At 48.9% G+C, this 15,935-nt stretch overlaps 1 protein-coding gene and 1 pseudogene across 1 annotated transcript in view; both read left to right on the forward strand.

Moving 5' to 3' along the window:
- The window catches only part of TSPEAR (thrombospondin type laminin G domain and EAR repeats), a 59,751-nt gene that overhangs the window by 18,465 nt on the left and 25,351 nt on the right, over positions 1–15,935 (forward strand). Inside the window, exon 2 of the mRNA XM_027079520.1 lies at positions 1,240–1,460. Within this exon, the coding sequence (XP_026935321.1) occupies positions 1,240–1,460 (221 nt within the window). The remainder of the gene's footprint in view (positions 1–1,239; positions 1,461–15,935) is intronic.
- Positions 6,673–10,609, forward strand: LOC113605790 (keratin-associated protein 10-3-like; annotated as a pseudogene).

Here is a 15,935-nt window from a genome sequence, read left to right on the forward strand (position 1 = left end):
TCCCTTCCTATCATCTGGGCTCAGGTGCGTTTTGTTTCTGATGACCTTGAACCGCGGAGCAGAAGCCAGTCTGCTCCTCTACAACGTGTGCGGAAGGCAGTGCCCAGGCCAGGGCGGCGTCCGGGTCCTGTCGGGGGCCCTGCCCTCCGACGGCACCACCGGGACCGTGTCGCAGACGGCTCAGCCGGGGGCTCGGGGATGCCGTGCCTGTCTTGTCTCAGACCCTGGAGGCTTTCCGTGCGCGAGCCCGTCTCCCATGGACCACGGGCTCCCCGGGGCCGGGTGGGGGCTTCCTCGTGCCCCAGCACACCCGGCACAGCGCCTGGTGGTTGACTTGGAAATGGCAGCAAAACCCAGGGGGACGGGGTGGGAGGGTGGGGAGGAGGGGTCACGGTGGACCCGGGGGGGTCGTGAACCCCTGGTGCCCCTGCTTGCTCACTGGATAGACGGGCGTCGACTGAAAAAAATGCACAACCGAAAAGTTGAGAGTTATGGTTTATTCAGCGGACAAAACTGAGGACTTAACCAGGACACAGCATCTCAGATGGCTCTGAGGGACGGCTCCGAGGTCAGGGCGGAGCCGGGGTACAGAGGAGTTTTGTTAAAAAAACAGGTAGTCAGACCATCCAAAGAATGCTGTTAATTAAAGAAAACCAGACATCTCAAGTTAAGGAATTCTGTGTGTTTCTGTGTATGGGAAGATGCAAGAGTCCGGGCTCACTGAAATCATTCCTTTTTTTTTTTGCGGTACGCGGGCCTCTCACTGTTGTGGCCTCTCCCGTTGCGGAGCACAGGCTCCGGACGCGCAGTCTCAGTGGCCATGGCTCACGGGCCCAGCCGCTCCGCGGCGTGACGGGATCTTCCCGGACCGGGGCACGAACCCGCGTCCCCTGCATCGGCAGGAGGACTCTCAACCACGGCGCCACCAGGGAAGCCCTGAAATCATTCCTTTGATGTGCACCTCAGCTACCTGGGGCCAGCATCCCGTGTTTTCCCGTCCTGAGTCTCCTCAGGGTGCATGCCGGGGGCGGCTGTAATGTGATGGCTTGACGGCTGAAACATCCTTTGTTTTCCGATGTGTCAGGAGACATTCTCAGTCCACACGGGATAATCGTGACGTCCTGCTCACAGGGCTCCTTCAAGGACCCTGCAGGACACTGAGACCAGAGCCCGGACACCCACACCTGGGCGCGCCCGTAAACGCCCTGGCATAACCCACGTGTGATTTCCTTGACACAGACCTGCGGCCCCTGGACATCCTGGCAGAGGCGGTCCCTCCTGATGGCACTGCGGTCGGGGTCACGGTGACACAGGTCCAAGGTGCACAAGGACTTCAGCTCTCAGCCGCTGCCCCCCACGACCTGAGCTTTCCTGCGTCAAGGATTTTCTTCAGATGCGACCTCTTCCCGGAAGAATTTTCCATCATCGTAACCTTGAAAGTTCCCAGTCTCCCCGCTAAGGTCAGTGACACTTCCCACTCTTCCTGTAGAATGACCCCCCCCCCCCTCCCCGTACCTTTGCACGTTCTCAACGCCAGAGCGTGCGAAGGGCATGACTGATCCGGTCAAGAGGTCAAGAGTGGCCGGCCTTGATAGGTAGTGAGGTCCCCATCACTGTGAGTATGCAGGCAGAGCCTGTGTGACCATTTGTTAGGAGTCTGTACAGCAATCATAATTTTCTGGTGTGCTAAGCTGTCAAAGGCTAGGGATAAGACTCGGAGTTTTTAGTTTGACATCCTTTAGCAGGAAATGTAAACAAAATAACAAAAACATACCCTTTTGGGGTCTGTTTACCTGTGACTTGCAGTCCCATCCTACGCAGATCCAGCTAACATTCCCACCGTCCCCGGCTAGGGTGGAAGCGCCCCTGGAGGTTTCCCCAGGGTCCAGGACAAGGCACTTCCTGGGCGTGTGACCAATCCTTCCCATTCCGAGTCAGCATCCGCGATTCTCTCACAGCCAAGGTTCTGCCAGCTGGTTTTCTGTCGACTGTGATTCCATCCTGATACCCCCGGGGGCTCGTCGTTCTGAACAATCTGCTGTCAAACCCACAGCTGCTGGGCTTTCAGCTGCAGCCATTGCATTTTCAGTGCTGTGATTTCCATTTTCCTCTTGTTTTTAATGTGAATTCCAGTTCTCAGGTGGAAGTCTGGCTTGTCAGCTGCTTTCTTGAACAAGCCTCCAACCTGTGGGTCCCCTGGGGGGCTGGCTCGCCGTCAGCTCCATCTCTTTATTTACTGTCATGCTCAGTAACTTTCTAACAGGCTGTTTGAGATATGATTCACGTTTGAGGTGCGCAGTTCAGTGGTGTACAGTGCAGTCAGCGGCTCAGCACAGCCCTCACCACAGCACGTTGTAACTCATGCTCATCACCTCGGAGAGAAGCCCCAAGCCCTCTGGCTCCCCCCCCCACGACCGCACTCCCTACCCCCAGCACTAAGCAGCAACTCATTGACTTTCTGTATCTGCGGGTTTGCCTACTGTGGACATTTCATATAACTGGAATCATATACTGTAATATATGATCTTTGTCACTAGCTTACGTAGTACGTGTTCAAGGTTCACCCGTGATGTAGCGTGTATCAGCGCTTCGTTCCTTTTTATGGCCACGTCCTATTTGACTGTGTATATATAGCACATTTTGATCAGCCCATTCGTCGTTGGTGGACATTTGGCTTGTTTCTACCTTTTGGTTACTATGAATAATGCTGCTATACACATTCATGTACCCATTTTTGTAGGGGCACGTGTTTTCATTTCTCTTGGGTATATACTTAGGAGTGGAATTGCTGAGTCTTAGGGTACGTTTTAGAGACTGCCAGACTGTTTCCCCAAGGTAGCTGCACCATCTGATATTCCCACCAGCACTGGATGAGGGTCGCAACTTCTCCACAGCCTCACCGACACTTATTATCTGACTTCTCGATTCTAGCGACCCATGTGGGTCTGAAGCAGTATTTCATTGTGGCTTTGATTTGCATTTCCCTGATGAATAATGATGGTATTTTTTCATGTGTGTATTGGCCACTTATGTCTCTTCTTTGGAGAAATGTCTAATCAAGTCCTCTGCCTAGTTTTTAATTGGATTATTTGCCTTTTTAATTGTTGTGTTATGAGTTCCTTATGTATTCTAGATATAAGTGCCCTATCATATATAGGATTTTCAAATATTTTCTCCCATTATATGGGTTGTCTTTTCACCTCCTTGATGGTGTCCTTTGAAGCACAAAACTTTTTAATTTTGATGAAGTCATATTTACCTATGTTTTCTTTTCTTGCTTATACTTTTAGTGCCATATCTTAGAATCCAGTGCCAAATCTGAGGTCATAAAGATTTATCCCAAAGTTTTCTTCCAAGAGCTTTATAGAATTAGCTCTTATATTTAGGTCTTTGATCCATTCATTAAAGTGGAAGGTTAGGTTTGAGTTGAGATCTTTCTTCTTTCTTAATATAGGTACTTACAGCTATAAATTTCCCTCTAAGAAGTGCTTTAGCTGCATCCCATAAGTTTTGGTATTTTGATCTTTGTTTTCACTCATCTTAAAGTATTTTATTATTTCCTTTTTGGTTTCTTCTTTGACCCTTTGGTTATTTAGGTGTGTATTGTTTAGTTTCCACATATTCATGAACGTCCCACTTTCTTCAATTATTAATTTCTAATTTCACTCCATTGTGGTCAGAAAACATACTTTGTGTTATTTCTGTCTTTTTAACTTATTGAGGTTTGTTGTCTGTCCTAGCATATGTTCCCCCCTAGAGAATGTTCCATGTGTGTTTCTGTAGAATGTATATTCTGCTGTTGTTGGGTAGGGCATTCTACAGATGTCTGTTAGGTCTTGTTGGCTTATTGTGCTGTTCAAGTCTGATGTTTCCATTTTGATCTTCTCTCTAGTTGTTCTATACATTATTGAAATTGGTATTTTACAGTTTTCAACTAATATTGTTGAACTATTTTTCCCTTCGTTTCTGTCAGTTTTAACTTTATGTATTTTGAAGCTCTGTTATTATTTGCATGTTTATAATTGTTATATATTCCTGATGGATTGACTTTTTATTATTATAAAATGCCTGTCTCTAGTTACAATTTTTGTTTAAAGTCTATTTTATCTGATATTAGTAAAATATTAATATCTCCTTGTGGTTGCTATTTGCATGATGTATCTTTTTCTATCCTTTTACTGTCAATCTATTTCTATCTTTGAATCTAAAGTATGTCTCATGCAGAGAGCATATAGTTGAATCATGTTTGTTTATGCAGTCTAACAATCTCTGCCTTTTGATTGCGTTATTTGCTTTTATGTTATTACTGATATATAGTTGATCCTCATTATTCACAGATTTTGTATTTGCAAATTCACCTACTTTCTAAAATTGATTTGTAATCCCCAAATCAATACTTTTGGCACTTCCAAAGTCATTCATGGACATGCATAGAGCTGCAAAACATTTGATGTCATGGGAACAACATGCGTGTTCCCAGCTGAGGATGACAAGGCAATGCTCTGCCTTCTTGCTTCAGCTCATACTGTAAACAAGTGCCCTTTTGCTGTCATTTAGAGCTACGTTCTTCACATTTTTGTGCTTTTCACTGGTGACCTTGCTGCTTGAAATGGCTCCCAAACATAGTGCTGAAGTGCTGTCTAGTGTTCCTAAGTGCAAGAAGGCTGTGATGTGCATTAGGAAGAAAATACGTGCATCAGATAAGTGCCATTCAGGCATGAATTATGTTGCTGTTGGAAGTGAGTTCAGTGATAATGAATCAACAATAAATATTAAACATACATTGTGAAATAATACCATATCTATCTAAATCTCTCTATCTCTCTATCTATCTAACCCTGGCTAATATTTGGTATTTGACCCTGGTTTCTGACACAGATCTCCTAATCCCTTGGAATTTCCTGGGATAGGAGTTGTCTTTTATTCTAATGAGGCAACTCTTGGTGGGCTCCTGGATGGGAGAGGGTCACCAGAAAGACCAAGCCTTGATTTGTAGCTTGGTACTTTCAGCCCCATCTCCTATTCTCCAGAAAGGGGAGAGGGGCTAGAAATTGAGTTAATCAATGCCTACAAGATGAAGCCTCCATAAAAATCCCCAAAGTACAGGGCTTGGAGAACGCCTGGGTTGTTGAACACGTCCACATGCCAGGAGGGTGATACACCCCAGCTCCATGGAAACAGAAGCTCCTGCACTCAGAACCCTTCCAGAACTCACCCTCTGTATCTTCATGTGGCTGTTGGTCTGCATCCTTTAAAATATCCTTTGTAAAAAATCAGCAATAATAAGTAAACTGTTTTTCTGGGTTCTGCTCTAGCAACTTATTCAAGGAGTCATGGGAACCTCCACTCTGTAGCCAAGTCAGACAGAAGTTGTGGGTCACCCGGGTGCCTGCTACTTGTAATTGGCATCTGAAGCCGGGGGCAGTATTGTGCAACTGAAACCTAACCTGTGGGGTCTGCGTTGACTCTGGTTAGGGTCAGAACTGAACTGACTTGTAGGACACTCCTATGGTGTCAGAGAACTTGTTGGGGTGGGTGAAGACCCACACACCTGGTGTCAGAAGCTTCTTCATGAGAGTAAAGGAAAACTCACATAACACAAGGTTATGTATTGATTAGTTGATGAAAATGAGGCTAGAGGCGCACAGGAACCTAAATCTTTATTTCCCCTAGAAGCAATGGTTGAGTACTTGCTAATCCAGTGTTCACAGTGACTTTCTATAACAATAATGAGCATCAACTGTGGTTGGATTGATGTCTGCTATTTCACTTTTCCGTTTCCTATTTCTCATGTCTTTCTTGTAATTGTGTTCCTTTATTCCTTTTCTACTGCTTTCTTTTGCTTTTAGTAAATACTTTCCAATGTAGCAAGTTTATTTCTTTAATGATTTTTTCATCATATATTTTTAAGTTTCCCTTTGCTCTAGGGTCTATCATGTACTTATGTTAACTTATCAGAATCAACTTCCAATTTATACCAATTCAATTCCAGGTATATATAAAAACACTGCTCATTTTTATATGTAACTCTATCCCTTCCTTTTTTGTCCTTCCTGTTACAATATTTCATCTTAAAATGTTAAAATTCCAAGAATATATTGTTATAATTATTACTTAGTATACTTTTATGATTTTTAAGAAGCTTAGAGAAGAAAGGAACGCAAAGCTTTTGTTATCCTAGCCTTTTTATCATTTCTGGTTCTCTTCACTTTTTCCTGTGGATCTGAGTTCTCATCTGCTGTAATTTCCTTTGCCCAGTACAGTTTTGCTCCCATGTACCTCCTTTGTGCTGATGTTGTCAAATATATTGCATTTCTAGACTACAGGCCCCAAAATACATTGTATACATATTGTTTTATACAATATGCTTTATACATATATTGTTTTATAAATTGTGTTAAATCAACTAAGAGAAGAAACAAGAAAAAAATATGCATTTGTATTGTCTTTTCTAATTACATAATTAACTTTACTGGCACCTTTTTTTCCCTGTGGGTTGGAATTTCTGTCTGGGGTTACTTGCTTTTAGCCTAAAGAACTCCATTTAGTATGTCTAATACGATGAGTCTCCTAATATCAGATTCTCTCAGTTTTTATTTATCTGAGAATATATTTTTCCTCCATTTTGAAAAATAGCTTTTTTGCATATAGGATTCTTTTTTTTTTTTTTTTTGCATATAGGATTCTTGATTGACAATTTTTACTTTGCGCATTTTGAGTACATGGTCCCACTGCCTCTGGTCTCCACCGTTTCTGATGGAAAGTCAGCCGTTAATCTTACCGGGCTGCCCTTGTGAGTGACTCAGCATTTTTCTCCTGCTGCTTTTGATATTTCCTCCTTGTCTTTGACTTTTAGCATATTTAGTATGACACGTCTGTTTGTGAATCTTTTGTGTTGAAAAGATTGAAGTTCATCAAGCTTCCTGGATGTGTAGATTGGAGTTTTTCACTTTGACAGTTTTAAGCTGTTATTTCTTTGAGGTAATATCTCTCCATTGCAGTCTGACAGCCATGTGGTCCTCCAGCAGAGTCCCCAGCCCCACCCATCAGCCTCACCCTGAAGCCCACTGACCCCCAAGTCCCTGATGGAGCCCTGGCTACTCTTGCAGAGGCCTACAGCTGAGCACATCACCAAGGGCCCTGCCCTTGCCCCTCAGAGACTTAGCAGAGTACAGTGGCTGAAGAGTGAGGACACGAGGGACACGGCCAGATGTCACTAGGTCCCAGGTGCAGACCGAGCACTGGGGCATGGGCTGCTACACACTGTGCAGGTGTCTGTGGACAAGGCCCCATGGACAAGGCTCTGCTACTGAACGTATATTATGACAGAGACTCCAGGAACTGACAACAGAGGGTCAGGTCACAGCCACCACATCCTTCTGCCTGTGAGGGGGAGTGCTTGAGGGAGGAGATCTTGTCTTAATTTGCACCCAGGGGCTGTAGGAACCCCTGATGTTGTCTGGAGCCCCTGATATTGTAGAATAGGAGGAAGGTGTGAGCATTAAGACTCTATCAGGGGAGGTTGTATAGACATTCAAGCCGCAATGAAGCGAAAGGCATTTGCCCCCACGGTCATTCTCTTTGCGCTAGCCTGGGTCTGCATCCCTGCCCCTCTCTGTGAGCCAGTCTCTGCCCCAGGAGGACACCTGTCCTCACACCTGCCCCAGGGCTCACTCCTAGTGGACACAGGCCCCCTCACCTCCCTCCACAATCAGCAGCATCTGCTCACCAAGTGCATCCCACCCTGTGGCCAGGCCAGTGGGGCATGGCCAGACCTGTCCACACCTGAAAACACCTCCCTCGCCTCAAAGCCCAGATTCTGGGATTGTTCCTGCTTGTCCCTTCCTTTGGAGCAGGAGTTCTGTTTACAAGAGCAGCCCCTGCCCCCAGTGGAGCAGAGGGCTGTCACTAACGAGAGTTACCTGACTGCTACTGTCGCTGCAAAAACATCAAAAAGATTCCTACCGTCTATCCTCTGGAGACAGACACAGGTCCGGAGAGCCCCACCTCCACCCAGGAGCCTCACCAGGCAAAGGCATTTACAGGCAGCTGCCAGCTGCTAGAACAGAGGACACTAAACAAGGAAGGAAAGAACAGACAGCTGCAAAACAGAGCAGGACACTAACAAGGAAGGAAAGGCATTTACGGACAGCTGCAGAACAGAGCAGGACATTAACAAGGAAGGAAAGGCTTCACCAAGTTGCTGCCAGGCCAACACACAACACAGAGGACGGCTATAAAGCTGGACAGCCCTGAGCACCTCACACACACACACACACACACACACACACACACACACTCTCTCTCTCTCTCTCTCTCTCTCTCTCTCTCTCTCACCCTCCTCCAGCCACCGCCCCCACCATGGCCGTGTCCACCCTGTCTGTCTGCTCCAGTGCCCTGAGCTACGGCAGTGGCTCTGCCTGCCTGGTCCCTGTGACTCCTGCACCGGCTCCTGCTGGCAGGTGGACGACTGACCAGAGAGCTGCTGCGAGCCCCCCTGCCGCGCCCCCAGCGGCTGCACCCCGGCCCCCTGCCCGAACCTCGTCTGCACCCCAGTGAGCTGCGTGTCCAGCCCCTGCTGCCAACCAGCCTGCACCGGCCCCTGCACGGCCTCGTGCTGCTGGCAGTCTAGCTGCCAGCCCCCCTGCCGCACCTGCTCCCCCTGCCAGCAGGCCTGCCGTGTGCCCGTCTGCTGCAAGCCTGCGTGCTGCACACCTGTTTGCTGCGAGCCCGTGTGCTGTGAGGCCGCCCCCTGCTCAGCCCCCTCGTGCTGCCAGCCCACCCCCTACCCCTCGTCCTGCCGCAGACCCTCCTCCTCCGTGTACCTGCTCTGCCGTCCCGCGTGCTCCCACCCTGCCTGCTGCATCCCTGCCTCAGTCTGCTGCTGACTGGGCACATTGCCAGCTACTCCTAGGGCCAACCCTGAATTCCATCTGTAGTCTCTGCAGCGTCGAGCCCAGTCTGGGATCTCCTTCTGCCCCAGAACCACCCACTTCCACAGCCTGGGCTGAGTCCTCACTGCCCACCTGGCTCCCTGGACTGGCTCCTGGCTTCCTCTAGACCCTAAGTCTCAGCAGCGTCCTCCTCTCCATCCTTGTCAGATCGTGGACTTTGTTCTGCCCTATGTGAGGGGCTGGTCTGTTAACAAATAAAGTCATTGTCAGGCCCTCTCTGAGACCGAGTGCATATCTGTGCAAACCCTAGGGAAGAGCTTTGATGTGGAGTGTGACCTTGAGCTGCGTCCAGGGCAGTAGGACCATTGGGCAGGGCCAGACAGGCCCTCCCACACTCTGCCTGGGCGTCCTGTGCTAGCAGTTCCCCTGCAGCCTCCAGCCCAGAGATTCCTGCTCACCTGGAGACCCCTGCAGCCTCCACCAGTGAAGGACGGCAGCGGGCAGGTAACCAGGCCCCGGGTCTCACACACTGGGGACTTGGAGCTTTACTAGAGACAAGGGACACTCCGTTCAATAAAGCATCTGCCTTGAAGGCATAAAGCCCACTCCAGAAACAGCTTCAGACAGGCTGGGGCCAGCTGCTCTCCAGTGCCCTGGGCACGAGGGTGAGTGCTTCTGTCTGTGTGAAGAGGCCAGGAGGGAGAGAGCCATGTGCGGTGACGACAGAGCCTGTGTTAGTCAGGGTTCTCCAGAGAAACAACCAATGAGACGTGTGTGTACATATGCAGAGAGGTTTATTTTGAGGAGCTGTCTCACGTGATTGTGGAGACTGGCAAGTCCAAAATCTGCAGGGCGGGCTTCCCAGGGAAGAGCTGGTGTTGCAGCTTGAGTGTAGAGATGGTCTGCTGGCGGAGTCTCTTCCTCCTCTGGGGACCTCAGTCTTTTCTCAAGGCCTTCAACTGATTGGGTGAGGCCCACCCATGTTTGGGAGGGCAATCTGCTTTCCTCAGAGTCCACTGATTTCACTATTGCTCTCACCTAAGAAATAAGTTTGTCATGACATCCAGACATGTTTACCCAAACAACTGGGCACCACGACCTGGTCAAGTTGACACATGAAACTCACCATCACAGGGACCAACAGCCAAGGGGGAGGAGGGATATTTGGAAGTGGCAGGTGTTCACCGGGCGATCACCTCAGGAATTCAAATATTAAGGCAGGTTGCCCTCTTGGGAAATACAGGGAGGAGGGAGTCACCCTGGCCCTGCAGGGACGGTGCTGGGCAGGCAATCACCTGGAGGACATGGGTGTTCCCCAGCGAGAAGGGCCTTGGCCAGGGACCTCAAATGTAACTGTTAACTATTATAATAGCTCCATTTAAAAGTGAAAAAAGAAACAGGTGAGATTAATTTAACATATTTTATTTACCCCAATATATCCAAAAAGTTACCATTTCAATACGTGTTACTAAAAGCTGCTTTTAAAATGCTTATAGATTCACTATTTGTTCAATATTTTTCTAAAGTGATTTTTGGAAGGAAAAGAGAGGTCCAGGCATTTTGTTCAATCTTAGTTAAAATTTAAAAGCCCAGTTAATATTCCTGTTTAATGATTTAACATATTTAAAAAAATAAATTTATTTACTTATTTACTTTTGGCTGCTTTGGGTCTTCGTTGCTGCACGTGGGCTTTCTCTAGTTGCAGCAAGCGGGGGCTACTCTTCTTTGCGGTGCACAGGCTTCTCATTGCGGTGGCTTCTCTTGTTGCGGAGCATGGGCTCTAGGCGCGTGGGCTTCAGTAGTTGTGGCTCGTGGGCTCTAGAGCGCAGGCTCAGTAGTTGTGGTGCACGGATTAGTTGATCCACGGCATGTGGGATCTTCCCGGACCAGGGCTTGAACCCGTGTCCCCTGCATTGGTAGGTGGATTCTTAACCACTGTGCCACCAGGGAAGTCCTGATTTAACAAATTTATTGAGCACCTTCTATGTACCAAGCACTGTTTCAGGCACCGGGGATAGAGGGCTGAACACAACAGGAAAAATTCTTCTCTAACGGAGTTTACATTCTAGGTGGGGGAGGTGACAATCAATAATAATTAATGCAAAAATTTTAAAAAGTTGGGAAAATGGGTAGGGATTGCTGAGGGGATCTTGCAGTGTTTTAGTATTAAATATTTAGTGTTTATCAGTGTTTTCAAAATACTTCCCGAGATTAATACCTTTATCTTTGTACCTTGTTGCTTTTAGTAAGTTAATGTAGCCATATTCTTATCGTATCAGTTATATTGAAAGAAGAGAATCAGTTGTGCATGTCCAGCAAGTTGAAGATCAAATTGAGAGTAATCCTGTTTCCATTTGCATACAGTCATCATCTGTTGATTCATCACTGCTGGTCCAAGTAGGAGGTGGTCCAGACTCTTGATTTCCCCATTGTTCCTTCTGTAGCCCATCCACCGGCCTTTGTAGCATGTTCCAAATGATCAAGGCATTTGTATTCAGGGATTGTGACCAACTGTTCCGAAAAGTAAATTTGAAAAAAAAATGACTTAAATGAGTTTTATTTTGATTAAATGGTAAATTTTGGTAAATTTTGATTGAATGAGTTTTGCGGTAAATTTTGATTGAGTTGTTTAGGACCTTGAAGAATTGTATAATAATTCATTCCTACCTGTATAGAGCAAAGTGGGAATACAAAAATAATCTACTTTGCATTTCTTATGCTTCCACATGTCGGGTTTTCAAAAAGTTTTAGATCCATTTGTCTGTGGACATTTTTGTTCACTTAGGAATATGACTTGTGGTAAAATGCTCTGTTATTCTTTCATAAAAATGGGCCCTTCTGTGTATCAATACTAAGAATTGCTCTAGGCACCAGAGATACAACAGTGAACAAAACAATTTCTTCTCTTAAAAAAACAAACAAAAAACCCCCCAAAACTGACCATGTGGTCTGGCCACTTTTCAAGGGCTCAGCAGCCAGGTGGCTCTCACACAGACAGAGCATCTGATATTAATAAAGTGTTAGAACCTCACCAGGGTCACTGCCTAGGAAGGATCAGACTCTGCACATACAACCCATCTCGCTGGCTATTTCGACTGGTTTCCCCTTCTTGGCACCGACGCCGGTCCAGCCCCCAGGTGCTCCTGTCTGCTTCAAGAGGGAAGTGTGAGTGGAGTACTTTCTAAGCTCTTGCTTATATGAAAATACACCGCTGTTCTCTTTACTTGAGAAAGATGTAATAATTTGAAAGAAGATCAAATCAGCCTTAATCCCGGATGTTCCCCCAGAAGCTCTGTGTCTTTCACTGTTTGGTGGGAGAGGGGTCCGGAGTCAGCCCGCGGGGGGTTCATTTCCAGACTACGTGCTGTTTCTTCCTGCACGGCGAAGGGGCTGCTATTAATTCTGTTCATTTAAAAACTGCCAACACATGTCTAGGGTGGGTGGGCTCTGAAGCCCTGAGGCTCCTGAAATTCATGAAGCCCTTCCAGTCCACACACACACACCTTCGTGCGCTCAGCTCAGAGCGGCTCACGCTCAGTTTTGTCTCTACTGTTGTATCCTAGCTGTGCCTCCTCCCTCCCTAGCAAATGGACTGTCATGTTTGGTGTCGGCGAAACACACGGTCCGTTTATTACATTTTCTCTCATCATATTTGGGGTTTTCTCTTTTATCTCTGTGATTTGGAGGATCCCCGCCTGGCCTAGAACAGGTGCTCAGACAGTGCTGTCTAACCCCACAGCTGTGGCCAGGGCCGTCGTGACCATCGCTGCTCCAGGCGTCGACCTCCTCACCAGTCAGCCCATGCTGACTTTCAGTTCCAGGCTCCCCAGGACCACATCTTCTTCATCCACGAGGGAAACTGACTGTTGCCTGGGCTTGACTTTGGGTGTTACCTGGGGTCCGCACGTCTCCACTGCTCACACGTGGGGTCTCCAGGGGGAGACCCTCTCCCTGTCTCTGAGTCCTTCAGGGCATCACCTCTGAGGGAGGCAACTTCGGGTCAAGAAGGGCAATTTGCCCAGCCGAGGAGTGTGGGGCGCACAGCCTGTGCCGAAAGGCACTTGAGTTTGGGTGAAATGTTGATGAAAACGGCTCCCGATTTACCCTGCAGTCCTGCGTCCCTTTCATGGCCCCAGACTCACTCAGACACCTGTGAGCGCTGCTCCTTGAGAAAGTTTCATTGCAGAGTCCACGTCTGACCGTGTCCCATTAATGCTCCTCTCGGGCACGCTAGGCTGGGCTGCGAGGGCTCTGGGCATCCCTCACCTCCTGCTGGCAGAGCCTGGGTCTCACACCAGGCCCTGCTGGAACGTGACCCTAGACCCACTCTATGGTCCAATCTTCTGAACCACTTGCATTTTATAAGATGTGCCAATGTCACTTTACACTTAAGATTCTTCTTTTTTTTTTTTTTGGCTGCGTTGGGTCTTCGTTGCTGCGTGCGGGCTTTCTCTAGTTGCGGCGAGCGGGGGCTACTCTTCATTGCTGCACGCGGGCTTCTCACTGCGGTGGCTTCTCTTGTTGCAGAGCACGGGCTCTAGGCGCGCGGGCTCAGTAGTGGCGGCACGTAGACTACACTTACATTTTAAAATGCTTAAAAGTTAAACTGATATTAAAAGTACCCCAAACACAGGAGAGATGGAACAGAATGCATCAATGTAGAGAGGTGTTCACCTCTAAACCACACTCAGCATAATCTTGCCTCAATAGTTTCCATGACTTTCTGGAGCCAAACAAAGGAGCGAAGGGAAAACATCCTGCAACTCAGGACAGTTACACTCACAAGTTTAATGAGGGAAAACTATTGTAGAAACTACGCCAGCACTAATGAGGGGCTCCTGCAGCCAGCTCTCAACCCCAAGGAGGAAGGGCGAGTGTGGGAGCCCCCCTGCCGCACCTGCTCCCCCTGCCAGCAGGCCTGCCGTGTGCCCGTCTGCTGCAAGCCTGTGTTGCACACCTGTCTGTTGCAAACCTGTCTGCTGCACACCTGCGTGCTGCGAGCCCGTGTGCTGTGAGGCCGCCCCCTGCTCAGCCCCCTCGTGCTGCCGGCCCACCCCCTGCCCCTCGTCCTGCCGCAGACCCTCCTCCTCCGCAGCCCTGCTCTGCCTCCCCGCCTGCTGCGTCCCCGCCTCGGGCACGTCCTGCTGCTGACCGGGCACGTCCCCCCAGGGCCAGCCGGGCTCAGGTCCCCCCATGACTCGGTCCTCCCAGCCTCCCTCAGTCCTGACCTGGGTTGGGCGGCTGCCCCCACTCGGGACAGGGTCCCCTTCATCCCCACTGTCCTGGCCTGACTGACCTCTGATCCTGCCCCGGGAACCCCGACCTTGCTGCACCTCCACCTGCCTCTGGGTCACCTGTCCCCCACCCAGTTCCTCTGCCTGCGTCACTTGGCTTCCACTTCCATCCTGTCAGCACCTCCTCAGGCACCCGGATAAATAAACTTACTTCATCACATGACCCAATTCCTGTCTCTCACCTTCACTGGGGGGAAACACAGGGTTCTGACCAGACACTGGTCTCCTCCAGCCAGGAGTATTCCTAGAGGTGAGGGACTGAGAACCCCAAAGGTCAGTGGCCTGACCCCTCTGGGTGGGGCCCCTGCCCTCTCCAAGAAGGTCAGCGCCTGCTCAGGCTCCGGGGTCCTGGGACGTGAACATGGGGAAGTAAAGACGCCTGTCCACCCGGAGGCCCTGGCTGTGATGTCACCATCCTTCCCAGCCACCCGCCCACGGGCCCAGCCACACTGTGATCATTTTGTCCTACTGTCATTTCCACCCATTCCATGCATTTCCTTGGCTCACGGGAAGGCGCCCTTCACATGGAAGATAAGTGCAGGGGCCACACGTGTCCCCTCAGCGCCCGGAGCGGCCAGAGGCCATGTGACCCAAGCTGTGCAAATTGATTTTGCTAAATTAGGTGTTAAATTAACCATGAGGACCATGGAGTTTTTCCACTTCTTTAGTGTAACAGTTGCGTGGAATTCACTGATAGTTTTACATGGGCAAAGACTTGCTAAAAAACTACATTCTATATTTAACGTATCTGCTTAGCATTCAGGTTTAATCACTTTCATTTCTTTACGCTTTTTATTGTGTTAGGCTAGAAATGAACAGACTGTAAATTGCACTTACGTACAGCCAAGTATATATGGTCTCTCCCTGGTCCGAGCTGGGGTTGCTGGCGTTTGGAGATCGCGACAAGGGCGGGTGGCACGAGGTTCGTTAAACTGTGGTAAAATACACGTGGCGTGAACTTTCCCATTTCAACCCTTTGAAGCATCCAGCTCAGGGGCATGAAGGACAGTCACACTGTTGTGCAGCCATCAGCACCGTCCATCTCCAGAACCTTTCATCTTCCCCAAACTGGAACTCTACACGCATTAAATACCAGCTCCCCACGACTGCCCCCAGCCCCGGCCCCACCGCCCACCTTTGGCCCCTGTGCATCCGGGTCCCCCAGGGACCTCACATCAGTGGACCGCACACTACCTGTCCTTTTGTGACTGGCTACGTCACTGAGCATCAGGTCCTCAAGGTTCATCCACGCTGACGTCAGAACTTCCTTTTTAAGGCTGAACAATATCCCACTGCATGAACGGACCACATCTTAGTTATCCATTTCTCCATCGATGGACACTGGCTGCCTTGACATTTTAGCTATTGAGAGCGATGCTCGCGTGAACACGGGTGTACAAGTACCTCTTCAGGAGGCTGCTGCCAGTCCTTCTGGGCATATACCCAGAAGTGGAATTGCTAGGTCAGATGGTAGTTCCACACTAATTTTTTGGGGAACCTCCATACTGTTTCCTATAACAGCTGCACCATTTTATTGCTGCCTTCCCCCCCAGCAGTGCACAAGGGCTCCAATTTCTCCACATCCTCAGCAACACTTGCAATTTTCTGTTTTACTGACAGTAGTTGTCCTCATGGGTGTGAGTGGTGCATTTGGTTTCATCACAGACCCTGGTTACTGCCTCAGGCGCTGCGGCCCAGACACCCGCCCTCACCTGCCCCCCTGCACCTGCCGCCCTCACCTGCCCCC

This window comes from Aethalodelphis obliquidens, unplaced genomic scaffold (genome assembly GCF_003676395.1).
Source record: "Aethalodelphis obliquidens isolate GAN/ISIS:26980383/991018 unplaced genomic scaffold, ASM367639v1 scaffold1, whole genome shotgun sequence".
Taxonomy (NCBI): Eukaryota; Metazoa; Chordata; class Mammalia; order Artiodactyla; family Delphinidae; genus Aethalodelphis; species Aethalodelphis obliquidens.